Genomic DNA, 27,632 nt, shown 5'->3' with positions numbered 1-27,632 from the left:
TTACAATGGATAATAAGATTTTTGTTCAATTGGAGATAAAAATTCTCTGTTAAATAGAATAACCTTGTCCTATGTTTTGTGTTTCGTTTACCAGTCAACAATGATGGTACCATACCAACAGTGCTCAACTGTCCAGGGAGTATCACTCAGCCTATAGCATCCAGCCAGACTACTGTAGTTGTAAGCTGGACTGAGCCAAGAGCCACTGACAATAATGGTGTGCTGCGACGTTCCTGGCGGTCACATGCCCCCAACACTGCCTTTCCTGTTGGAACTACCCAGGTTACTTATCAGTGGATCGACCCAAGCAATGCCAACTCGCCGGCTGAGTGCATGTTCACGGTGACTGTTTCCACTACAGGTATGCATTTTTCTCAACACTGTAGTCCTCAGAGATTCTCTTTAAGAGAATTCCAAATAGCCCGATCTTGTTTTAGAGTCTGCACGTCTGTTTAGCATACTACATTTTGACTTTGTGTTTGATCTATCCTTCATTTATGCAAATAAGGGTTGACTTGGGAAATGTAGGTCAAAACCAATTATCGCTGGATTGTAAAGGAATATTATCCTCTTTGAAAAACAGTAATGTAGCTGTGGCTAGATATCCCACTTCTTATTGAATACATAGAGAGTTTTGTTAAAAAGGGTGGCTGTTGATGACATTTAAACTAACAAAATAATCTTTGGTCAATCAGGAACGGATGGTGTGGTGCCTTCTTTGACCTGCCCTGCTGATGAGGTTGCTAGTGCAAGTGGCATTGCCACCTGGACTCCACCAACACCAACTGATGCTTCAGGGATCGCTTCCACAACCTCAACTTTAACCCCAGGATCAGTAGTCCAGGAGGGTTTCACCACTGTCACCTACAATACTGTTGATGGTTCTGGCAACCGAGCCTCCTGTTCTTTCCTAGTGCGAAGAGCAGGTAAGTTCAATGACTACCGGTATTTAAAATTGACTTGAGTTGCCACATGTCTGTTTTAAAGCACATTTCATATCTCACAATATGTTGAGAGCTTTCTTTTTGTTTTGTGCCTCTTAATTTATACAGTAACCGGCGCTTACGGGCCGGTCATCACAAGCTGTCCAAATAATATCCAGCAGACAGTGACCAGTGGCACCAGTGGTTTTGTGACATGGACAGAACCAACAGCTTACGATGACGGTGGGTATGTGCGGCTCGTTATGCAGACTCACTCTCCCAACACTGCTTTCCCTGTTGGCACAACACCAGTGGAATACCTCTTCCAAGATCCAACAGGGAGCACTGCTAGATGTGTCTTCACGGTTGAACTCACTGTCACAGGTCAGTTTAGGCACATGGGTCTAGTGTCTGTATCTGTTAGCTTCTGTACAAACGCCTGGTGTGGCTATCCTGTACAGCCTCACACTGTATGTATGAGAATAACTGCCAGAAACACCGGGGCGAACCCTTCTCTTAGCGATAAGTGTTTGCTGGGTTCTTTTACGGGCATTTATACAACACACGGGACCTACAGCTTTACGTCCCGTACGAAGGACGAAGCAATAATGGTTAAGTGCCTTGCTCAAGGGCACAAGTGTCCGGGCCCGGGCTTGAACCCACGCCAGACAAACCTTTACCAATGCTCCCTTAAGAGTCACCTGGCCAGCTATAACAGCAACAGATGCGTCTGCCTTCACTGTCGCTGCATCCCACGCATCTGGAGATCTCTTTCCTATAGGCACAACACCTGTGACCTTTACATTCGTGGACGCGGGCGGTCTATCCTCCATTTGCCAATTTTCTGTCATAGTTACCTCAGGTATGTGATGTTGTTGATTACGGAAGCGTTCAAGGGTACTGAAACGAAACGTGGGCCTCACTTTTTTCCCCTCTGCTGGTCTTGAGGACCTATTTTATTGTGATTAACTCGAGTACATAATCACGTTTTGTTACTCAAACCTTATTAACTCCTTTTACAAAATAGTTACAATAATTCCTTTTCTGTTTTTATTTTGTTTTGCCCTTTTGTTTCTGCCTCAACCTATATAAAGCAAAATGCACACGAATTTTGATTCCAAGTGACACATTTTTAGAAACATTTCAGCAAAGTGAATCGAGATTTAAACTTGGCTAAATGAACTCAACTTATCAAAATCAGAAAGGATAGGTTATGAACTGGTGAAAGCTCATCAGGACTCTAGCATATGAAATCGCTCTGAAGTGATAGGAATCCCTTTTTCAAAAAGGGAAAAGTTTCATAATGCTCGTCTCATTTCTCTGCAGAACATTTATTGAATTTTTTTGTATCTCTGTTACAGTTGACAATGATCCACCTGTGATCTCCGGTTGTCCTGATGATTTCTCTAGGACAACCTCAAATATGCAAGGCCTCGCTGTCTTCTGGACACCACCGACTGCAACAGACGTTAGTTCTTTTGACACACGGTCAACACGTACACCGGGACAACTTTTTCCTGTTGCAGCAACTCAAGTTACATACACTTTTACTGACGTAAATGGGCTTTCCTCAACATGCGACTTTACTGTCACTGTCGTAATTGGTAACTAGAACTGATAACTAGCTTGAAAAGAAATATGTTCTTGATTTATTGATTATATGTTGTTGCACGTGTGTTGGTGATAACATCAAATATTGTAATATTAAGCTTTTTATCTTTTTTTTACCAGAAGAGCACTCTTAAAAGAGTATTTTTTTCTGTAATAAAAGAAAAGAAAAAAGGAGAAAAAGAACTAGATGAGGGTCAGATGAGGTTGCTTTTGAGGTCGCTATTTTTGCCATTTTAAACCAAACAGCTAGAAAGCAAAACAAAAAGTTTTGAAATCATTTACACACGCTGAATAGAAAAAATGAAACTAATGAAAATTGGACAGTTTTTTGTATGCTATTCTTTTTAATATACATTTTTCTTCTGTTATTATTTCTATGGTTTCTTGATCATTCAATGTGAGTCTCTTTGATAGGACAAACGTAAATGTGGTCACTTTAAATGGTACACCATTTCATGTTGACAATGTAATGACACAGCTTACACATTTGCTTGGCTTTCCTTTCCTTGCAGTTGACAATACGCCACCAGTGATTTCGGGATGCCCAAGCAATTTAGTATTCACCACCAATACTTTCGGAGGGACTGCTTTTGTCACCTGGACACCACCAACTGCAACAGATGACAGTCAAGTTGTACAAACTTCCACTCATAATCCCGGGCAACAACTTCCCGTTGGCAGAACTGAAGTTGTGTATACTTTCACCGATACCAATAACCAGGCATCTATGTGTTCATTCTTTGTGGAGGTAGTATTTGGTAAGAGTAAAGACTTCTGAAGTTACAGAGGACTACGTTTATTGCAAAACACAAAGATGATTTGGTAACACTAATGATTAATGCCCATTTCTGGTTTTCAGTAGAAGCAAGTTTCGGATAGGATGTATAAGTTTAGATAATCCTGAAATTATCAGTCTGCTCTTGAAATAAAATCAATCAAATTTAAGAAGACATGGACAGGGATTTGCATTGATATCAAATAGTATTGTAATGTTAAGAAAGGCACAGAAGTTTGGCATTTATCGCAAAATCGTACGGTTGTGAACACAAATAAGTGTCTGTAATGACTTGTTTTTTTTCTTTTCTAAGATGTATAGTTACGAAAAGGTCAGAATACGGAGATCCATCCAATTTGCTCAGGCATGGGCAACTAATAATGAAGCAAATTGCTTTTCTTGGGTTATCCCTGCGCAGATTAAGTGCACACACTATTACTCTTTAAAGGTCTCACCAAATTTACAAACGGTTTCTTCCTTCTTTTTGAAACATCCACAAACATATAAATAATGTCATGCATTAATTATCGCAATCCGATACGTCAAACACGTTTGTTTTTGCAGTTGACATTGATGATCCATTCTTTGTGGGCTGTCCCACTTCGCTCACTGTGACGGCCCCTTTTAATGCTGGTGCAGACATTGAGGTGACATGGACAGCACCTACGGCTACGGATAATGCTGGAACACCAACAGCTATTCTGATATCCCATAATCCGGGGGACAGGTTTCTTGTTGGCCAAGTGACCACTGTCCTCTACAGTTACACCGATGCGGCTGGCAACAGAGGCGACTGTCGGTTTGATGTGACCGTTACACGTGCTGGTTGGTAGTTCATTTCATCTATAAATATATATATGAAGAATATAAGAGATACCCTAACAACTACAATGACAACAAAATATAGTGTTTCAAATTAACTATTCTGGCAACCATGATCAGAGTCATTACTGGAATATGGTACCCATGTTCAACATAGCAGGTCAACTTGCACATTACATGCTATTAATTTAAAAATGAAAGTGCGGTTACAGTCTTCAAAAATACAAATTCATGCCGAACCATGGACAAATTTGACAAAAAGAATAACTATCAAGATCATTGTTCGGAAATATCTGCAAACTTTGAAAATTTTATTCTAAATTGTTTTTTAAGTACTTTTTTATTCAGTGCACGGCATTAAATAAAAATACCAAAAACAAAAAATATCTTTTTTTTTCTGTAGAATTTTCCAGGGCAAAAGATGAAATCACAATGTCATTGATGGGCTATACATATAGTCTTACTTATAATCTCGGCTCAACTGCAATATTCTATGGCATAATAGAAACTTCAAAGGCTGACGTAGTTGTGTGGTTTTATTGTGAAAGGTTCAACTTTGTCATTTTGTATTGAGGTCGATAGGCCTACACTCTTTAGATGATCTGTCATAATTTCATTTCAGTTGACAATGTGCATCCTGTGATCAACTGCCCAGCCAACATCATTCAAGAAGTCACGACTGGCAATCGGAATGGAGTTGAAGTAACGTGGAATTTACCCATAGCCACAGACAACACTGGATCTACGCTAATTGTCATTCTGACCTCAGATCAACAGCTGGGTCCCGGTGCCTTCTTCCAGTTCGGAAGTTACACCATTGCTTATAGCGCCGTTGATGGGGCAAGCAATTCGGCTCAATGTTCCTTTACTGTAACTGTTGGTAAGTTTCCATTTCTACATTAGTTGGAATAAATCTGTATTGAAATAATGTAAAAGAACATCTCTTTGATTCTCAATTATTCTGGTCAATCCTAAACGCCGCTATAACTGTTTGTTTAATTACACGGTAAATAAGTCCACAAATAAGTATATAAATGAATAAATAGCAAAATCGCAAAATCTTTCCGGATAGATAACATCAAGGGGAACGGGATGTCGGATCTTACCAATAGCAACTGATTGACCAAAGCTGAATCAGATAATACACCATCGTAAAAGAGAGTGAGAAAGAGAGAGAGAGAGAGAGAGAGAGGGGGGGGGGGGGACAGAGATGTCCATTGATGATGTACAAAATGCAATTAGAGGTTTGCGTTTGTTGAGTAACCAACGCAGAGTGGTCGGGCAGGCAATGTTTTCATTAAACACTGCCGAGAGCTATGAATATGTTTATGTTAGAACAAAGGATCACGATTGTTTGAAAAGTGCATCTTTAACGGTGTGATAAATTTCAGTAAACATGAGTCCAGTGCTCTTAACTGCTAGGCCATCTTACCCCATCATCAGATCATCAGCATGGTCAGATTCAACAAATCTAGCGGTGCTCCCTGTTGGATCTTGGACGAGGTATTCCACTGGTGTTGTGGCAACAGGGAAAGCGGTGTTGGGAGAGTGAGTCTGCATGACGAGCCGCACATGGCCACTGTCATCATAAGCTGTTGGTTCTGTCCATGTCACAATACAATGTACCTCATTATACATAATGAAGGACGAATCAATAATGGTTAAGTGCCTTGCTCAAGGGCACAAGTGTCCAGGCCCGGGCTTCAACCCACGCCACTGTTGCCTCTGAAACACCAGAGCATGAGTCCAGCAGCAGCCGATTTCACGAAACTGTGCGTAACTTACGCCTTAATTGCTTATAGCGCAAGACTTACGCCATGAACTAAAGTTTCGTGAAATCGGCTGGAAGTGTACAATTAAATTAAGAGATGTCTCTTAATTTCAGTGGATCGTTCAGTGGATCGATATTTTCTTCATAATATGTTGTTATTTTGCTTCTGTTTTCAATTAAATCATCCATTGTTGTTAATTTTCAGTGGATCGAGTACCACCTGTACTCAATTGCCCACCCAACCTTGTAAGAGAAGTCACCAGTGGCAGTCAGAATGGAATTCAAGTGTCATGGAATGTTCCTACAGCTACAGACAACAGTGGAGCTGCACCAAATGTCCTCCTGACCTCAAATTCACAGCAAACTCCGGGTTCCTTCTTTGCATTTGGAACGTACACTATAACATATACTGCCAGTGATGGTGCAGGCAATTCCTTCTCATGTTCTTTCACTGTTAATGTTGGTAAGTTTTGAATTCCATTGTTAGAAATGTAGGCAATTGATAATGTTAAATGGGGAAATTAACATCAGCAACATTTGACAGTGCATGGACACATTTCCACTGCAATCAATTCCTTATTGATAAGAACTGTACTGACTTGCCCATCCAACCTTGTTGAAGAAGTCTCAAGTGGCGTTCAGAATGGAATTCAAGTGCCATGGAATGTTCCTTCAGCTGCAAACAACAGTTTCCCTCTAGCAATCATCGGTTGGAAGTGTACAATTAAATTAAAAGATGTCTCTTAATATCAGTGGATCGTGTACCACCTGTGATCACTTGCCCAGCTGACATCACCCAACGAGTCACGACTGGCAATCGGAATGGAATTGAAGTACAATGGAGTCCTGCAACAGCCACAGACAACAGTGGAGCTGTACCAATTGTCTTTCTGGGCTGAAATTCACAACAAGGACCTGGTTCCTTCTTCCAGTTTGGAACCTACACCATTACCTATTTTGCCACAGATGGGACAAGCAATTCCATTCCATGTTCTTTTACTGTGACAGTTGTTAAGGTTTTTTTCATCAAGGATGTTTGTTCCTAAAATCAAGATAAAGTGTGTCAGTTGTGTGAAGTGATTCATTTAGTCTCATTTAGAGAAGATAATTGTTTTGGATTTGGGACATTTAACATTCCTGCTATAATGTTTTTTTTTTATGTATCTGCTGCTGTTTATATCGCTTGTGTGCTAAGAGATTTGAGGTTAATTGGATGTGTCCCATTTTCTTGACTTGGAAGATATTCCAAATAAACTCGATTGATGTGTTATTTGTCTCTAGTTGACGGAGTACCACCTTCAGTCCAATGCCCAGGGAATGTGGAGTTTACCATACCATTTACAGCTAATGATAGGGAGGTGACCTGGAGTGAGCCAGTTGTATCTGACAATTCTGGAACTGTCAGTTTCGTCTCAAGGACCCGTGAACCTAATACCCGTTTCCTACCTGGTATTACTACTGTAATGTATACCTACCGTGACCCATCAGGCAACACGGAATCCTGTTCTTTCACTGTGACAATAACCCGACGTAAGTCTTGTGGGCAGTTGATTTGTTGTTTGTTTTATTTCTCTGAAAGATTGTACGATTGGTTTCCTGACGAATATTTGTGTACTTGTTTGTATCTTTGCTGTGAAAACTGAAGAAAATTTGGACGTTTAAATTGTAAGCCACAGGTACATGTGGATGTATTTAAATCTTGTCATTATATGATCCTGAGCGAATTATTGTTAACAGTTCTCAACAAATTGTTTTCAAATTGCAATAATGTGGAAAACAGATTGTTGTTATCAAAGATATCCTCCTTGTTTAATGGACGAACACTCATGATAACCAAGTATTTGTAGGGGTTCAAATATTCATGTCATTTTGAATGAAGCACAATTTTCTGAACGGCAGATGTTGCGGTAGTCTGTTGATACACAGATAGAGTTACCTTTGTCTCATTGCTAATGGTCAGATATTAATATTCTATTAAGGTTGAAACATTTGTCAGATGGAGGATCTTTTCTTATTTTTTGTACAGTGGATGGCGTGCCGCCTGTGATTAACTGCCCAGCCAACATCTTACAAGAAGTCACGACTGGCAATCGGAATGGAATTGAAGTGACATGGAATTTACCCACAGCCACAGACAACAGTGGAATACAACCAACTATCTCCTTGGCATCAAATGCACAGTTAGGACCTGGTTCGTTCTTTCCATTTGGAAGCTACACAATTACCTATAGAGCTACTGATGCGGAAGGGAATTCCGAGTCATGTTCCTTTACTGTCACTGTTGGTAAGTTTTTCAGTAAATGATTCAGCAATATGAATAAGGAAAAGTAGGTTACTTTACTAATGCTATGATATTTTTGAAACTGAATCAAGCTATATTTGGCAAATGGAGAAAAGGATTAAAAACTTAATTTGTAATCAGGTTGATACATTATTTAGCAGAAAGGACATTTGACAGCCGATACAGGAACAAAAGCGCTAGTAGTTTACTTTCAAGTCATCGTGACACCCATATCTAATTTTGATTACTGTATTGGTCGAGTACATGCATCTGTTTATGTTTCACATGATGTTTTGCTGTTTTTCTTCTGTTTTCAATTAAATCATCCATTGTTTTTATTTTTCAGTGGATCGAGTACCACCTGTACTTAATTGCCCATCCAATATTATACGAGAAGTCACCAGTGGCAGTCAGAATGGAATTCAAGTGTCATGGAATGTTCCTACAGCTACAGACAACAGTGGAGCTGCACCAAATGTCTTCCTGACCTCAAATTCACAGCAAACTCCGGGTTCCTTCTTTGCATTTGGAACGTACACTATAACATATACTGCCAGTGATGGTTTAGGCAATTCCATGTCCTGTTCTTTTACTTTGACAGTTGGTAAGTTTTGAATTCCATTGTTAGAAATGTAGGCAATTGATAATGTTAAATGGGGAAATTAACATCAGCAACATTTGATAGTGCATGGGCACATTTCCACTGCAATCAATTCCTTATTGACAAGAACTGTACTCACTTGCCCATCCAACTTTGTTGAAGAAGTCTCAAGTGGCGTTCAGAATGGAATTCAAGTGCCATGGAATGTTCCTTCAGCTGCAAACAACAGTTTCCCTTTCCCAATCATCGGTTGGAAGTGTACAATTAAATTAAAAGATGTCTCTTAATTTCAGTGGATCGTGTACCACCTGTGATCACTTGCCCAGCTGACATCACCCAACGAGTCACGACTGGTAATCGGAATGGAATTGAAGTACAATGGAGTCCTGCAACAGCCACAGACAACAGTGGAGCTGAACCAAATGTCTTTCTGGGCTCAAATTCACAACAAGGACCTGGCTCCTTCTTTCAGTTTGGAACCTACAGCATTCTCTACATTGCCTCAGATGGGCCAGGCAATTCCATGACATGTTCTTTTACTCTGACAGTTGGTAAGTTTTTTTTTTCATGAAAGATTTATGTTTCTGAAATCAAGATTAAGTGTGTCAGTTGTGTAAAGTGATTCATTAAGTCTCATTTGAAGAAATATTTTTTTTTTGATTGGGGTCATTTATGATTTAACATTCCTGCTGTAATGTTTGTTTGATGTGTCTGCTGCTGTTTAGTGACGTGTGTGGTATAAGATCTGCGATGAATTGGAATATGGCACATTTTGTAGACTTGGAAGATATTCCAAATAAACATGACTGAAACGATTGATGTTTTATTTGTTTGTAGTTGACGGAGTACCACCTTCAGTCCAATGCCCAGGGAATGTGGAGTTTACCATACCATTTACAGCTAATGATAGGGAGGTGACCTGGAGTGAGCCAGTTGTATCTGACAATTCTGGAACTGTCAGTTTCGTCTCCAGGACCCGTGAACCTAATAGCCGTTTCCAACCTGGTATTACTACTGTAATGTATACCTACCGTGACCCAGCAGGCAACACGGAATCCTGTTCTTTCACTGTGACAATAACCCGACGTAAGTCTTGTGGGCAGTTGATTTGTTGTTTTCTTTTATTTCTCTGAAAGATTGTACAATTGAATTGGTTTCCTGAAAAATATTTGTGTACTTGTTTTTATCTTTCCTTTGAAAACTGAAGACAATTTGGTCGGTTAAAATGTAAGCCACAGGTACATGTGGATGTATTTAAACCTTGTCATTATATGATCCTGAGTGAATTATTATTAAAACTTCTCAACAAATTGTTTTCAAATTGCAATATGTGGAAAACAGATTGTTGTTATCAAAGATATCCTCCTTGTTTAATGGACGAAGACTCACGATAACCAAGTATTTGTAGGGGTCAAATATTCATGTCATTTTGAAAGAAGCACAATTTTCTGAACGGCAGATGTTGCAGTAATCTGTTGATACACAGATAGAGTTACCTTTGTCTCATTGCTAATGGTCAGATATTAATATTCTATTAAGGTTGAAACATTTGTCAGATGGAGGATCTTTTCTTATTTTTTGTACAGTGGATGGCGTGCCGCCTGTGATTAACTGCCCAGCCAACATCTTACAAGAAGTCAGGACTGGCAATCGGAATGGAATTGAAGTGACATGGAATTTACCCACAGCCACAGACAACAGTGGAATACAACCAACTATCTCCTTGACATCAAATGCACAGTTAGGACCTGGTTCGTTCTTTCCATTTGGAAGCTACACAATTACCTACAGAGCTACTGATGCGGAAGGGAATTCCGAGTCATGTTCCTTTACTGTCACTGTTGGTAAGTTTTCATATCATATGTTTGCAATACACAAAAGGACGACAAGCTACTTTATTAGTGCTATAATATTTTTTTGTTTAACTTAATCAAATAATATTTGACAAATTAAAGCCTTGTCGTCAGGTTGATGCGCAATGTCCAAGAAATAAAGCAGACACAAAATACTGCAACAGATTCAGAAGCATAGTTGGCAGGTGGTTAATTTCACATCACCATAACTTCCTGTTTAAAACACTTTGTTTTTAATTTCGACTGTTAGAGGAGTCTGTTTATTTCTCACATGCAATCTTGTTATTTTGCTTCTGTTTTCAATTAAATCATCCGTTGTTAATTTTCAGTGGATCGAGTACCACCTGTACTCAATTGCCCATCCAATATTATACAAGAAGTCACCAGTGGCAATCGGAATGGAATTGAAGTGTCATGGAATGTTCCTACAGCTACAGACAACAGTGGAGCTGCACCAAATGTTTTCCTGACCTCAAATTCACAGCAAACTCCGGGTTCCTTCTTTGCATTTGGAACGTACACTATAACATATACTGCCAGTGATGGTGCAGGCAATTCCATGCCCTGTTCTTTTACTTTGACAGTTGGTAAGTTTTGAATTCCATTGTTAGAAATGTAGGCAATTGATAATGTTAAAAGGGGAAATTAACATCAGCAACATTTGACTGTGCATGGACACATTTTCACTGCAATCAATTCCTTATTGATAAGAACTGTACTCACTTGCCCATCCAACCTTGTTGAAGAAGTCTCAAGTGGCGTTCAGAATGGAATTCAAGTGCCATGGAATGTTCCTTCAGCTGCAAACAACAGTTTCCCTTTCCCAATCATCGGTTGGAAGTGTACAATTAAATTAAGAGATGTCTCTTAATTTCAGTGGATCGTGTACCACCTGTGATCACTTGCCCAGCTGACATCACCCAACGAGTCACGACTGGTAATCGGAATGGAATTGAAGTACAATGGAGTCCTGCAACAGCCACAGACAACAGTGGAGCTGAACCAAATGTCTTTCTGGGCTCAAATTCACAACAAGGACCTGGTTCCTTCTTTCAGTTTGGAACCTACAGCATTCTCTACATTGCCTCAGATGGGGCAGGCAATTCCATGACATGTTCTTTTACTGTGACAGTTGGTAAGTGTTTTTTTTCATGAAAGATTTATGTTTCTGAAATCAAGGTTAAGTGTGTCAGTTGTGTAAAGTGATTCATTAAGTCTCATTTGAAGAAATATTTTTTTTTTGGATTGGGGTCATTTATGATTTTACATTCCTGCTGTAATGTTTGTTTGATGTGTCTGCTGCTGTTTAGTGACGTGTGTGGTATAAGAGCTGAGATTAATTGGAATATGGCACATTTTCTTGACTTGGAAGATATTCCAAATAAACATGACTGAAACGATTGATGTTTTATTTGTTTGTAGTTGACGAAGTACCACCTTCAGTCCAATGCCCATGGAATGTGGAGTTTACCATACCATTTACAGCTAATGATAGGGTGGTGACCTGGAGTGAGCCAGTTGTATCTGACAATTCTGGAACTGTCAGTTTTGTCTCAAGGACCCGTGAACCTAATAGCCGTTTTCAACCTGGTATTACTACTGTAATGTATACCTACCGTGACCCAGCAGGCAACACGGAATCCTGTTCTTTCACTGTGACAATAACCCGACGTAAGTCTTGTGGGCAGTTGATTTGTTGTTTTCTTTTATTTCTCTGAAAGATTGTACAATTGAATTGGTTTCCTGAAAAATATTTGTGTACTTGTTTTTATCTTTCCTTTGAAAACTGAAGACAATTTGGTCGGTTAAAATGTAAGCCACAGGTACATGTGGATGTATTTAAACCTTGTCATTATATGATCCTGAGTGAATTATTATTAAAACTTCTCAACAAATTGTTTTCAAATTGCAATATGTGGAAAACAGATTGTTGTTATCAAAGATATCCTCCTTGTTTAATGGACGAAGACTCACGATAACCAAGTATTTGTAGGGGTCAAATATTCATGTAATTTTGAAAGAAGCACAATTTTCTGAACGGCAGATGTTGCAGTAGTCTGTTGATACACAGATAGATTTACATTTGTCTCATTGCTAATGATCAGATATTAATATTCTATTAAGGTTGAAACATTTGTCAGATGGGGGATCTTTTCTTATTTTTTTTGTTTTATAGTGGATGGCGTGCCGCCTGTGATTAACTGCGCAGCCAACATCTTACAAGAAGTCAGGACTGGCAATCGGAATGGAATTGAAGTGACATGGAATTTACCCACAGCCACAGACAACAGTGGAATACAACCAACTATCTCCTTGACATCAAATGCACAGTTAGGACCTGGTTCGTTCTTTCCATTTGGAAGCTACACAATTACTTACAGAGCTACTGATGCGGAAGGGAATTCTGAGTCATGTTCCTTTACTGTTACTGTTGGTAAGTTTTTCAGTAAATGATTCAGCAATATGCATAAGGAAAAGTAGGGTTCTTTACTAAAGCTATGATATTTCTGAAACTGAATCAAGTAATATCTGGCAAATGGAGAAAAGGATTAAAAACTTAATTTGTAATCAAGTTGATACATTATTTAGCAGAAAGGAGATTTGACAGCCGATACAGGAACAAAAGCGCTAGTAGTTTACTTTCAAGTCATCATAACGCCCATATCTAATTTTGATTACTATATTGGTTGAGTACATGAGTCTGTTTATTTTTCACATGATGTTTTGCTGTTTTTCTTCTGTTTTCAATTAAATCATCCATTGTTGTTAATTTTCAGTGGATCGAGTACCACCTGTACTCAATTGCCCGTCCAATATTATACAAGAAGTCACCAGTGGCAGTCGGAATGGAATTCAAGTGTCATGGAATGTTCCTACAGCTACAGACAACAGTGGAGCTGCACCAAATGTCTTCCTGACCTCAAATTCACAGCAAACTCCGGGTTCCTTCTTTGCATTTGGAACGTACACTATAAGATATACTGCCAGTGATGGTGCAGGCAATTCCTTCTCATGTTCTTTTACTGTTAATGTTGGTAAGTTTTGAATTCCATTGTTAGAAATGTAGGCAATTGATAATGTTAACTGGGGAAATTAACATCAGCAACATTTGACAGTGCATGGACACATTTCCACTGCAATCAATTCCTTATTGATAAGAACTGTACTGACTTGCCCATCCAACCTTGTTGAAGAAGTCTCAAGTGGCGTTCAGAATGGAATTCAAGTGCCATGGAATGTTCCTTCAGCTGCAAACAACAGTTTCCTTTTCCCAATCATCGGTTGGAAGTGTACAATTAAATTAAGAGATGTCTCTTAATTTCAGTGGATCGTGTACCACCTGTGATCACTTGCCCAGCTGACATCACCCAACGAGTCACGACTGGTAATCGGAATGGAATTGAAGTACAATGGAGTCCTGCAACAGCCATAGACAACAGTGGAGCTGAACCAAATGTCTTCCTGAGCTCAAATTCACAACAAGGACCTGGTTCCTTCTTCCAGTTTGGAACCTACACCATTATTTATTTTGCCACAGATGGGGCAAGCAATTCCATTCCATGTTCTTTTACTGTGACAGTTGGTAAGATTTTTTCATCAGGGATGTTTGTTCCTAAAATCAAGATAAAGTGTGTCAGTAGTGAAAAGTGATTCATTTAGTCTCATTTAGAGAAGATAATTGTTTTAGATTTGGGACATTTTACATTTCTGCTATATTGGATTTTTTATGTATCTGCTGCTGTTTATATCGCTTGTGTGCTAAGAGATCTGAGATGAATTGGATATGTCATTTCCTTGACTTGGATGACATTCCAAATAAACTCGACTGAAACGATTGATGTTTTATTTGTTTGTAGTTGACGAAGTACCGCCTTCAGTTCTATGCCCAGCGAATCTGGAGTTAACCGTACCATTTACAGCTAATGATAGAACAGTGACCTGGAGTGAGCCAGTTGTATCTGACAATTCTGGAACTGTTACTTTCGTCTCAAGGACCCATGAACCTAATAGCCGTTTCCAACCTGGTATTGCTACTGTAATGTATACCTACCGTGACCCATCAGGCAACAGGGAATCCTGTTCTTTCACTGTAACAATAACCCGACGTAAGTCTTGTGGGCAGTTGATTTGTTGTTTCTTTTATTTCTCTGAAAGATTGTACGATTGTTTTCCTGACAAATATTTGCGTACTTGTTTTTATCTTTCCTTCGAAAACTGAAGAAAATTTGGTCAGTTAAAATGTAAGCCACAGGTACATGTTGATGTATTTAAACCTTGTCATTATCTGATCCTGAGTGAATTATTGTTAAAAGTTCTTAACAAATTGTTTTGAAATTCCAGTATGTGGAAAACAGATTGTTGTTATCAAAGATATCCTCCTTGTTTAATGGACGAACACTCATGATAACCAAGTATTTGTAGGGATTCAAATATTCATGTAATTTTGAATGAAGCATAATTTTCTGAACGGCAGATGTTGCAGTAGTCTGTTGATACACAGATAGAGTTACCTTTGTCTCATTGCTAATGGTCAGATATTAATTTTCTATTAAGGTTGAAACATTTGTCAGATGGGGGATCTTTTCTGATGTTTTTTTTTTCTTTACAGAGGATGGCGTACCACCTGTGATTAACTGCCCATTCAACATCTTACAAGAAGTCACGACTGGCAATCGGAATGGAATTGAAGTGACATGGAACTTACCCACTGCCACAGACCACAGTGGAATACAACCAACTATCGCCTTGACATCAAATGCACAGCTAGAACCTGGTTCTTTCTTTTCATTTGGAAGCTACACAATTACCTACAGAGCTACTAATGTGGAAGGGAATTCCGAATCATGTTCCTTTTTTGTTGTTGTTGGTATGTTTTCATTTCATCTGTAAAGCAATACACAAAAGGAAGACAAGTTTCTGTATTACTGCTATGATATTTTTTGTTTAACTCAATTAAATAATATTTGACAAATTAATGAAAAGGATGAAAGCTTCAATTTGTCGTCAGGTTGATGCGCAACGGTCCCAGAAAAAAAGCAGATACAAAACACTCCAGCAGACACAGAAACATAGCTGGCATGTGCATCATCATAACTCCTTGTTGATAATTTTTTTTGTAATTTCGACTGCCTTATTAGTTGACTACACGAGTCTGTTTATTTTCTACAATATATGTTGTGATTTTGCTTCTGTTTTCAATTAAATCATCCATTGTTGTTAATTTTCAGTGGATCGAGTACCACCTGTACTCAATTGCCCATCCAATATTATACAAGAAGTCACCAGTGGCAGTCAGAATGGAATTCAAGTGTCATGGAATGTTCCTACAGCTACAGACAACAGTGGAGCTGCACCAAATGTCTTCCTGACCTCAAATTCACAGCAAACTCCGGGTTCCTTCTTTGCATTTGGAACGTACACTATAAGATATACTGCCAGTGATGGTGCAGGCAATTCCATGTCGTGTTCTTTTACTATTAATGTTGGTAAGTCTTGAATTCCATTGTCAGAAATATAGGCAATTAATATTTAAAAATGGAAATAAACATCAGTATTATTTGTCAGTACATGGACACATTTCCATTGTAATCAGTTGTTATTGATTAGAACTGCCCCTGCGTTTGTTGTCATTGTGGTATATATGCTATGTACAATTTCATATTAATTATGATGAAAGCCTTTCACCCTACAACTGTAATATTAAAGTCCAAATTACCAGCCTTTTCGAGTCAGAACCAATACCAATATAATTGGTTAAACATTGACATGTCTTTAAAGGGAATAAACAGCTTTTGCTTTAGATGTAATTTTCAGAAACGGATGGATTTTGGGGGTTAGTATTTTATAGCAAAAATTGTTACACTGACTTGTTGAAGTTTTGTGTTGATGCTGGAAAAACAAAGAACAACGATCATGTTCCTGTAGTCTGGTTCCATGACCCCACTTAAGATGAAACAGAGCAATTTGTGGACGTCGGGGAATTGTAAGGTCAGGGAAACAGTCCAGCTGGCCTGTACCCGTTCAAAGGTGTGAAATCGATTGCAAACAAAATATGAACCAACACTTGTCGGCCGACCAGCGTTTGAAATGGATAAAAAGTTCCACCTTTCTTGGAAATGACAACACACCAGGTGCCATGATTTTACAGGAAGCTTAAGACTGTCATTAACTAAATGTCTAGTGAGGTACTTCATAATATTTTGGTAGGTTTTGATATATGCAAATGTTGTAAATTCCCTCTATAGTGCAAAGCATTTTGACTGAATAGATTTATTGAAATGTCATGATATGTGGAACGTTTTTCCTTTCCCAATCACTGGTCGAAAAGCGCACTTTTTAATTACCACTATCTATTCATTTCAGTGGATCGTGTACCACCCGTGATCACTTGCCCAGCTGACATCACCCAACGAGTCACGACTGGCAATCGGAATGGAATTGAAGTACAATGGAGTCCTGCAACAGCCACAGACAACAGTGGAGCTGAAACAAATGTCTTCCTGAGCTCAAATTCACAACAAGGACCTGGTTCCTTCTTCCAGTTTGGAACCTACACCATTACCTATTTTGCCACAGATGGGGCAAGCAATTCCATTCCATGTTCTTTTACTGTGACAGTTGGTAAGATTTTTTTCATCAAGGGTGTTTGTTCCTAAAATCAAGATAAAGTGTGTCAGTTGTGTGAAGTGATTCATTTAGTCTCATTTAGAGAAGATAATTGTTTTGGATTTGGGACATGTAACATTCCTGCTATAATGGTTTTTTATGTATCTGCTGCTGTTTATATCGCTTGTGTGCTAAGAGATTTGAGATTAATTGGATGTGTCCCATTTTTTTGACTTGGAAGACATTCCAAATAAACTCGACTGAAACGATTGATGTTTTATTTGTTTCTAGTTGACGAAGTACCACCTTCAGTCCAATGCCCAGCGAATGTCGCGTTTAGCATACCATTTACAGCTAATGATAGGGCTGTGACCTGGAGTGAGCCAGTTGTATCTGACAATTCTGGGAGTGTTACTTTCGTCTCCAGGACCCGTGAACCTAATAGCCGTTTCCAACCTGGTATTGCTACTGTAATGTATACCTACCGTGACCCATCAGGCAACACGGACTCCTGTACTTTCACTGTAACAATAACTCGACGTAAGTCTTTTTGGCAGTATAATTTTCATTTAAATATTCATTTTATTTTGAGTAAAATGGATTTTTCTGAACAACACAGGCTATTGTTGCAATAGTCTGTTGATACACAGATACAGTTGCCTTTGTCTCATTGCTAATGGTCAGATATTTACATTTGATTAAGTTTGAAACATTTGTCAGATGGGGGATCTTTTTATTTTTTTTAATTTTTTTTTTTACAGTGGATGGCGGGCCACTTATGATTAACTGCCCAGGCAACATCGTTCGAGAAGTCACGACTGGCAATGGGAATGGAATTGAAGTAACATGGAACTTACCCACTGCCACAGACCACAGTGGATTACAACCAACTATCTCCTTGACATCAAATGCACAGCTAGGACCTGGTTCGTTCTTTCCATTTGGAAGCTACACAATAACTTACAGAGCTACTGATGCGGAAGGGAATTCCGAGTCATGTTCCTTTACCGTCACTGTTGGTAAGTTTTCATTTCATTTGTTTGCAATACACAAAATGAAGACATTTAAGCTAATTTATTAGTGCTATGATATTTTTTTGTTTAACTCAATCAAATAATATTTGACAAACAAATGAAAAAGATAAAAGCCTTGTCGTCAGGTTGCTGCGCAATGTCCCAGAAATAAAGCAGACACAAAACACTACAACAGATACAGAAACATAGTTGGCAGGTGATTAATTTCACATCATCATAAAATAAAATTCCATAGACATACATTGAGAAAAATAGTTGATTCCTTTTACTGTTTCTCTTCCTTTTGCGACGGATAAACCCAACCCCAAAATGCCTGTTTTCCAGAGAGGGGGAAAACCTTGTGTGGACGTGGGCAAGTCCACCCAACGTATCTGAAACCTGGTTTATGTGGAAATCTTTTCGTCACCATTTACTAAAGCACTCTGCCAAACACTCGTAACATGTTTTTCCAGAAACCCCTTTGAAGTTGAGACACTTGAATTGCCGGGCCCATAAATCTATAGATTTCTTTTTGAGGTACTTTGCTTGAATATTGTGGTGTGTTTATAATCAACAGTATCATCGAATCCGTGTTCATCTTCACCTTGTCAGAATGGTGGGACTTGTTCCACGAGTTCGTCTGGGGATCAAATCTACTGCAATTGTTCTGAAGGCTTTAAAGGAATTACATGTGAAACATACGGTATGTTTCCCCCAATTTTTAATTAATGAAAATACTAATATATCTGAAAAAAAAATGGAATGTGTAGGGGGGGGGGGCGAATACAGAATATCCGAGGGAGGGGGAGATAGAATCAGCTTTTACACCTGATCCTGCTGTTACCTGCCTTGTATCACTTAGACCCGTTTAATTTTGAACGATGTCTAATCTTCAAAGCTCAATAGTGATTCAACCTTTATATTACGAGGTTTTCGAGAAAAGTGGTATTTATACTAAAATGGTTACTTATCAAGTAGTTCCATAGGAAAATGTAAATTATGTCTATGAAAAAGGGAAAACTAGGGACTACACGATTGAGATAAAAACAAATCACGCTAATTTTAGATTGAAATACACACACACACAAATAATAAAATCGAGTTAAAACTTAATCTATTGAATCGACTGAATTTCACTCGAAATCGTATGGTCCCTAGTTTCAGTCGGCGGGAGTGAATTTTCACTCCTTGGAATTGTATGAGAGAGTGTCAGGTTGTATTGATGTTATTGTGAGAAAGTTTCACTGATCGAATTTCCCATAAAAAAACAATAAATGGGAGGTTTGCGGCAGCCGTGAATGATATCTCTTAGTGAGTTGTGTGGTTCTGCGAAGAACCAGTTGGTTTAACTTGACGTTTCGAACAGTATGCTCTGTTCGTCATCAGTCTCCTGCACGGACAGAGCATACTGTTCGAAACGAAACTAAGAGACTAAATGAAACAAAACTAAGAGATATCAACCACATGGTGTTACCACAACCTTCCATACATTGATAATGTCCACCATGCAAATCTTTAAGTTTTAATTAAATGAAAAAAAATGGATAATAATATGGCATATTATGCGCGTCATGCGTGTGATGTTATGGATGGAAATGAGACGCTTTAATCATCCTTTAGTGTTGACAATTGGCGGATTTTCTCCTTCTGGAAACAACTCTGTTGTTTTAGTTTAGTATGATCGTCTGTAATATGATATAAAGTCTACAGAATCGAAGTGTGACTATATAAGTGTCGATTTAGGTGTAACAGACTAGAGTAGAGTCCTATACAGAATATTTTACCAAATTGATACTGATTCTAAGAGCAAATTTGAATAATATAAAAGAACTACTGTAAAAACACCCAGCAATGAAAGACAGAAATGCAAGAAATTAAATACAAACTCGTTTGGTTTCGAGCGTTGCACAAGTCAAGTTAACAATGACTGTGGAAATACTATTTAAGATCGTTTTGTTTTCAGCGTGCAATTGCCACACCGACTCAACCGGTAAACCGAACGACTGTGAGGTTTCAGCAGAGTGTGACGTTGCTGACATCCTAGAAGTCCTTGCACAGGTAGTTCATATACATCTTGCCTCTTCATCATTACCTATATAAAATTGAAATCAAAACTCATGAGCACACGAAAATAAGTTCTAGTTACAGTTTAGTTAACACATTTTCCCGGTACCCCATGATATCAATGTGTAAACGCACACAATCACGCGCCACATTGGTGTCTGTCTAACTTTTTGGAGTTCGAATGGCGACATAAACATTATTGATGGGATAGACGGATTATTACCAACAAAGTAGTCCAAGTAACTTTGACCCTACTTATCGCCTTTTTTAACATTTGGACATGAGCTGGCGACAGTCTACTGACTTGGTACTTACTTGGTTGGTGGTCCTCCGAAATATTCCATCTAGGGAATTTAAACTGGAGGTGTGGCAAGGTGCTGCGGCCACTGCCAAAAACACCGGGGCGAACCCCTTCTCTTAGCGACAAGTGTTACTGGGTTCTTTAACGTGCATTACACAACACACGGGACCTACGGCTTTACGTCCCATCCGAAGGACGAAGCTACTGACGCCAGATCATGGAATGTTACAAAAGGCGATAAGTAGGGTCAAAGTTACTTGGACTACCAACATAGTAATTTTTCTCGAGATGCCATATGGAATTTGCCCCCTATTTAAACCAAGAACGAAAACAAGTTCAACGACAGCTTAAGTTCGCAATTGGCTTTTGTGGACCACAGTTTTTAGAGACACTGCCCAACCAGTTTATGGTTGGGGTTACGGTTTGTTCAAAGAGTAAACTTATTAATACTTCCATCATGTCTAGAACTTCGAGGGTAGGTAACCTTTGTACTCGAGCCAGGCATTATATACAGTAATAAAATCATGTGATGAGAATCAAAAATTGTTTGGTTTGTACGCATTTGTGGTGATACATGAACTTAATATGAACCATTTGCATTTTTATTCATAGATCGTGGTGAATGAAACCAATGTTCTTTCAGTGTCCGCTACGCTGAAGAACGCGACATCGAGCTTAATCAACGAAGAAGTTGAAGGGGATGAGCTCTCTCTGACGGCAACGGTTCTGGAGAATATAGCAAATGTAACCAGTCCAAGCCTCCAGGTACTAACGTCAAGATATTCAAGATTCACATGCCTCATTCTAAATGATCTTTATATATACTGATTCGTAATTGCAAACGCTTTTTTCCGTTAGTGGATGCCAAAAGCATACGGGTTATAGCTTCATCTGTTGAAAAATGTCAAGTCTTAAAATTAATGTGGCCTGACGTTGCGAACTTAGCAAGTTCTTCTTCAGAGGCTAGAACAGAAATGACAGAGGTACATACATTAACATGGGGATGCACACAAACATGCAGGGCTGAAAGAAGAAACACAAAAGGAGGATTAAGTGGGAAAGGTGTAGAAAGATGCAGGGGAGGGTGGATGAGAGAACAAAGAAACAAAGGGAGATGGCAAACCACAAGGGGTCTGGTGTGAACAGGGGAGGGACCAGAAAGGGGAAGGATCAAAGGTCACAGGGAGTGGGAACGGACAAAAGAATGTGAGAGTGAAGGGATGATGCGGGGGGGGGGGGGACAGTATGGAGGTGGAAAGGGATGAAAGATGGGGGAAGATGGGTAAACACAAACAAGGAAGACCAGATGGATTATCTGTAACAGAAGACAATGGAGGAAAAAAAAGGATTAATCATTTCCAAGTTGGATGTTGAGACCATGTGGTTGAATAGTTCGAAGACGATTCATCCACACTTTCTCTCTACTGAGGCGAACTGAGTCCTTGCGATGGCCAAGAGATTCAATGCCCTGCAAAATCATATCAGAAATGGAGTGGTTAGGCAGGTTGAAGTGATGACCAACAGGGGTGTCTAGTTTCTTGGTGTTGACCGTTGACCGGTGGGCATAGAAACGCTTCTTGAGCGTATTCTTAGTCTCACCTACATACTGCACTCCACAGACCCTGCAAGAAATGAGATATATGACATTAGAGGTGTTACAAGTGATGTTACCAATGGTTCTGTGGGTAGTGATAGAAGAGTGGCCAGAAAAGGAGTCAGACTCCTGGATATGAATCTGGCAGACAACACATCTGGAACTGCACTTGAAAGTACCATGCTGGGTGGGAGGGGATGCATCTAAGGATGGGACTTCAGCTCGAACAATCAAGTCCCGTAGATTTCGAGGACGCCTGTAAGCCAATGTGGGGCCGTTGGGGATGGCGCGGGCAAGGCGATCTGAAGTGCGGAGGATATGATGATTGTCATTAGTGATTTTGCGAAGGGGAGGGAGATTGGGGTGAAACGTGGTAACCAAGGGAATCATGTCAAGGGTAAACATATTTCACTTTTACATTTTTTTGGGAGATTTAATTACGAAGGCAAGAGTGTTTGCCCCTTGGAGGCTCGAAACAATAGATTTGTGTTTTTGATAATTTGTTTCCATATAGGTGACCGTAAACGTTGTCAAGACGGTCGACAACGTTCTCAATCTACGTAACGAAATCTTCGAAGAGAGTGATGATGATGCTGCGGGAAGGATCCTCCAAACCTTCGAGACACAGCTGACGTACGTCAGGGAAAACCTGACGATCGACAACCTGTCGAACCTAGCTGTCGATGTCGTCGTACTTGGCCCAGATTTAAACACCGATTCCGGCATAAGCTACGCAAGCATTCCTATAGGAGGGGTCATTGATAACACGCTTCAGAACAATGAGGGTCAGTTGAGTTCGATGACCGAACCACGGGATGACGCCGAAGCATTCATTGGTCTTCCCGGAGAAGCTCTGAAATTGGATGATGAACAAGGTGAAAAAAAACATACATAAGTATTTCTTTGTAAGAATTGCAAAGAAGGAAATAGGAACAGTTATATCAGGAACTGAAGCGAATTGAATGTTTTAAATCAAAGTATGTGACAATTAATTTGTTTCATGCAGGTTCCATGGTAAATTTGCCTGTTGTTTTCGCCGTGTACCTGACCTCCAAGCTGTTTCAGTTAGCCACACCCGAGTCGCTAAGCTTTCCTGACGGGAAACAACTGTTAGTGAACAGTCGCATCGTATCAGCTATCGTCGGAGACCGAGATCAAATCATTGAAAACCTGATGAGCCCTGTTGTAACGTCTTTCATTTCTCTGAACGTAAGTGACATCGATAACATTCGGACACAAATATGAAAATTTAAAAGAAAACTTAAAATTTATTCCATCCAAGCCAAAAGCATACTAAAAATTTTAATTCGATATTGTTGAATGAGGCAAATATTTTTTGTAAAGAGTTTCTTGGACCCGATCCCCTTGTTTCGTTTACTGCCCAGGTAAGTCTTTTTTGTTTTATTTTCTACAAATACAAACTGAACAAGGTCGCATTTTGATGGTACTCAAGATGTTTTTCATTTGTTTTAGACATCACTCACGGGTGAGTCAATCTGTGTCTTTTGGGACGTTGCTGCCAGTAACTGGTCCACTGAGGGATGTACTCGGTCCACGATCAACCCTGGTCAACGCTCCGTGGCCTGTGACTGCAATCACTTGACTAACTTCGCTATTCTACTGGTGAGTCTAAAGGTGTAATTGATTTAAATTTCATTCTTCTGTTTTTGTGTGTGTGCAAACCTGAGTTTTTGTGTGGCTGTTTATTGCATGCTTTCTGTTTTCGTTTTGTTTTCTCAGAGTTATTATGGTGACATTGACAATTTTGCGTTGGATATCATAAGCAAGGTCGGGTGTGCAGTATCGATTGGGGCGCTGTTTCTGACTATAATGGCCTGCTTGGTGCATAGGTAAGAATTATGTTATGAGGGCTAAGGCCAAAGTATCGACAGTCATATTATTTCAAGTACCAGACATTGAATAACGTGCGTCAAAAAAGTATATTTTCCTCAAGTTTGAGAATTGGGGCAACTTTAGGGATCATAAGATGAATTTTACTTGGGAACATTATTTTGTGCAGCTTTCTACCCCTATTTGACATCCCTTTTTGATTTGACATGTATACTTTGATTGAAAAGTGTCCTTCATAAACATTGAATAATGTCCATGTTTTTCCTGACGACTATGGGGGCGCTGTGGCTGTGTTGTCATTTCAGGGAGAAACTTTTAATTTAAGGATTTTCTGTTCACATTGCGACACACAAAGTTTGTTCATTGGCTGAATACTGTGTTGTACTGAAACAACTACAAATAAACTTTACAACCGCAAAAAATCCGAAATGCTGTCAGCTTTTGGTGCAGAAGTAGCTTTAAGATGCAGGTTTCTGCCTATAAATGAAATCACGCTTTTGCTTATGAATTTGTAAATTTGCATTAAGAAACCACAAAGGCAAAATACCCTTGGAAATGGCAAAACGAAAATTGAAAATAAGGTGAGTGGGACCCAAAGGTGCATTTTCGAGGAATACATTAAAACATTATATTGCATGGGCCCTTTAACTTGTTAAGATTCTTGTCAACCGCATGTTTAAAAATAACGATTCTGCTTTCGATGAAACAGTGAGCTTAGAAACAAACCAGCCAAGAAGTCCGTGATAAACCTGTGCGTATCCCTGCTAGCCTTGTACGCGGTCTTTCTGGCCGGTATAGAACAGGCTCAGTCCCCGGTCACCTGTGTTATCATGGCCGCTCTGATCCACTACTTCTTTCTGACCTCCGTCTGCTGGGCCTCGGCCGAGGCGCTGAATCTTTTCTACCTGCTTGTCCTCACGCGCAGGGGACTGATGACTGGATATCTGTTGAAGATGCTGCTGTTCTGTTGGGGTTAGTTTTAGATTTCCTCATCAATGACATGTACAACAGTCGCCCTCTTAAAAGTATTGTTGAAGGTTAGGCCTTGGTGTCGGCGAGTCAATAAAGTGAGACCATTCTGAACTCATTCTTCATCAGAAGTGTAGATTTGCAGCAAATCTTGGGTTGAGGTCCATGCCTATACAGGTTCAAAACAAAATTGCTGAACGAAACAAAAATCGACATTACAGCTTCAAATGTAGACACTTTGTAAAGCGTTTTTGTTCTTCATTTTCTGGAAACCTAAGTCGTGACACATTTTCGAGGTGCGTTTGAAACTAACTGCTATAAAAGCTTTCAGTTATCAACGTGAAGACGCACCTTATTAAGAGGTGAACTTGCAGTTGCAATGTACTCAGTAGAAACTCACAACTTAAAGGTATTTCTTGTGGTTTATAAGGTATCCCGATGGTGATCGTGGCCTTCACGTTCGTGGTGCCGTATTTTGTCACTGGACACTGGGAACTCGAGGGCGAATAGTAAGTATGAAAGGGTGCTTATGAGATGAATTTTTCTAGGAACACATTTCGTGAAAACTATTTGACATCCCTTTTTTGGGTTAATTTTATCAAAAATTGCCCTTCTTTACGCTTATTTGTTTCTGTGGACAACTGAGGGCGCTATTGTTGTGATGTCATTTCCGCAAGACACTGTTCAGTTGAGGGGTTTTCTGTTCAAATGGTAAACCAAAAGTTTGCTCACTGAAAGCATTTGTGAGAAAAGTTTGCTCATTGGCTTGCTCCCATACACTGACAGATTTACAAGGAATCGTCAAAGAGGAGATTTATGTCAGCGAAACCGAAAAATCCTGGCAACTTTTGATGCTGAAATAGAGCTCTGTAACAGTGAGACCTTTACCTGAGATGACGTCATACTTTAGGTCACGAATACGGAAATTCGCATTAGCATCAAAACCAAAAATACTCTTTAACATGATAATTGGACATAAGGTTATGATCCTTGAAAATGCACCTTTGTGTCCCACAAAGGTGCATTTTCAAGGATTCCATCAAAACGCGTCATCTTTCATAAGGGAATAAATGTGTGCTCCGAAGGTTTTTATCACTCTGTTTAAGACCGCTTAGAGTCTGGGTGCTGATAATTACCCGAGCCGGAGGCGAGGGTAATTATCATCACCCAGGCTCTAAGCGGTCTTAAACAGAGTGATAAATACCGACGGAGCACATATTTATTCCCATTCATAAATACCTTTTCGGTAAAAAAAATCAAATAATTCGTTCAAAAAATCCCAATTTTGTTCAACAAGTTCACTTCATGCTTTTTGAAACATCCCTCTAGCAAAATAATGGAGTGTTCAGCTGGCGAGTAAGATGTAAACAACCCTTTTATGGAGATTGACGCGTGCGTAGCATGTTCTGCGCGATGTCGCGCAGAACGCATCTGGGGCGTTGCGTTTTGAATTTAGAGCTATAAAATTCTGACTCGCTGGTAGTGTTGCGCATGCCTACGTGAGGATTGTGAACGTTCAACCAATAAAACGGTAAGAGGCACTGGATTTTTAGGAGTCCGCATTTTTTTGTGACACTGGAAAAGTGTTTAAGACCAGCTAGCCGTGTCTTTATCATCCGTTTAAGACCGGCCACGTGACGGGCTGTCGACCAATAGGAATAGCTAAACTGTCTGAGGTATTTATGAATTATAGATAATAATTGTTTCTCTTTTGTGTACCTTATCATCTGTCTCTTTTCATTTATGATGTCACGTTCGAGCAAGGTTTCTATAAATGGAAATTCAGTAGACCTTATAGGTATAACTTGGTAACACATAGTTACATGACACAACGTATAGATCAAAATTTGATTGTGCATGAAGATGTCTGACTCTGTAGAAATGAATACTAACTACAGACGGGTTGTATTTTTGTTAATGAGAGCATGTTCTTACTCGACCTTACTTCAGTCAGATTTGCAAATACGCCCTGTGAAACATAACCTACGAGATTTATATATAGGATGGTTAACTTGATATTAACTGGAAGTTAATATGATCGTCTTAAAGATATTTCACACATTGTATCCGCAAACATATCCCAGTGTAATAATCTTCCAAAGAAGAATGGTTAAAACACACTGACCTGCTTTGCTTCATTATCTAGCTGCTTCTTAACACCTGGCAACGCACTCTACTTCGGCGTCCTCCTCCCAGTTGGCATGATGCTGCTCTTCAACGTCTTCATTTTCATCCTCCTCGTGCGTCGTCTCGTCTGTCAGCGCATGGTGTCCTCAGTAACCCGCCGTGAGACCCACCTAGATGCCTCCATCCGTCACGGTAGACTCATGCTACCCATAAGTCTACTGTTGGGGGCGACTTGGTTAGTCGGATTCCTGGCGGTTGAGGGGGCTACCGACGTCTTCCAGTGGATCTTTGCCGTTCTCAACTCATTCCTTGGCCTGGCTATCTTCCTGCTCTTCATTGTTGGGAGGAAGACGGGGAGGAAAGGGCTTGGGAAGCTGATCTGCGTCGATCAGATCAGGAAGATGACAAACACCCAGTGATCATCTACAGTCCGTGGAAGCACGCCTCATGGCGTGCTTCCACGGACATAA

General features: G+C 39.6%; 1 protein-coding gene across 1 annotated transcript; it reads left to right on the top strand.

Annotated features, from left to right (window-relative positions):
• Positions 1-153: 153 nt before the first annotated feature.
• On the top strand, positions 154-27,632 carry LOC119745231 (the record flags this gene model as incomplete). Its single annotated transcript, XM_038221455.1, is given in 36 exon segments — positions 154-361; positions 696-926; positions 1,053-1,307; positions 2,285-2,419; positions 3,047-3,292; positions 3,874-4,134; positions 4,754-5,011; positions 6,108-6,365; positions 7,184-7,432; positions 7,929-8,186; positions 8,530-8,787; positions 9,078-9,335; positions 9,622-9,870; positions 10,371-10,628; positions 10,967-11,224; positions 11,515-11,772; positions 12,060-12,308; positions 12,814-13,071; positions 13,415-13,672; positions 13,963-14,220; positions 14,495-14,743; positions 15,247-15,504; positions 15,866-16,123; positions 17,001-17,258; positions 17,535-17,783; positions 18,005-18,262; positions 18,834-18,959; positions 20,220-20,314; positions 21,234-21,386; positions 22,730-23,090; positions 23,222-23,424; positions 23,689-23,838; positions 23,956-24,065; positions 24,776-25,038; positions 25,466-25,544; positions 27,182-27,632. Coding segments are annotated over 36 exon segments (8,442 nt in total), but the record flags the coding sequence as incomplete, so codon positions are not given.

The sequence above is a fragment of the Patiria miniata genome, unplaced genomic scaffold, assembly GCF_015706575.1.
Source record: "Patiria miniata isolate m_02_andy unplaced genomic scaffold, ASM1570657v1 HiC_scaffold_7, whole genome shotgun sequence".
NCBI classification, from domain to species: domain Eukaryota; kingdom Metazoa; phylum Echinodermata; class Asteroidea; order Valvatida; family Asterinidae; genus Patiria; species Patiria miniata.
The sequence above is the reverse complement of the archived record's forward strand: the minus strand, read 5'-3'. Positions and strand labels throughout refer to the sequence as shown.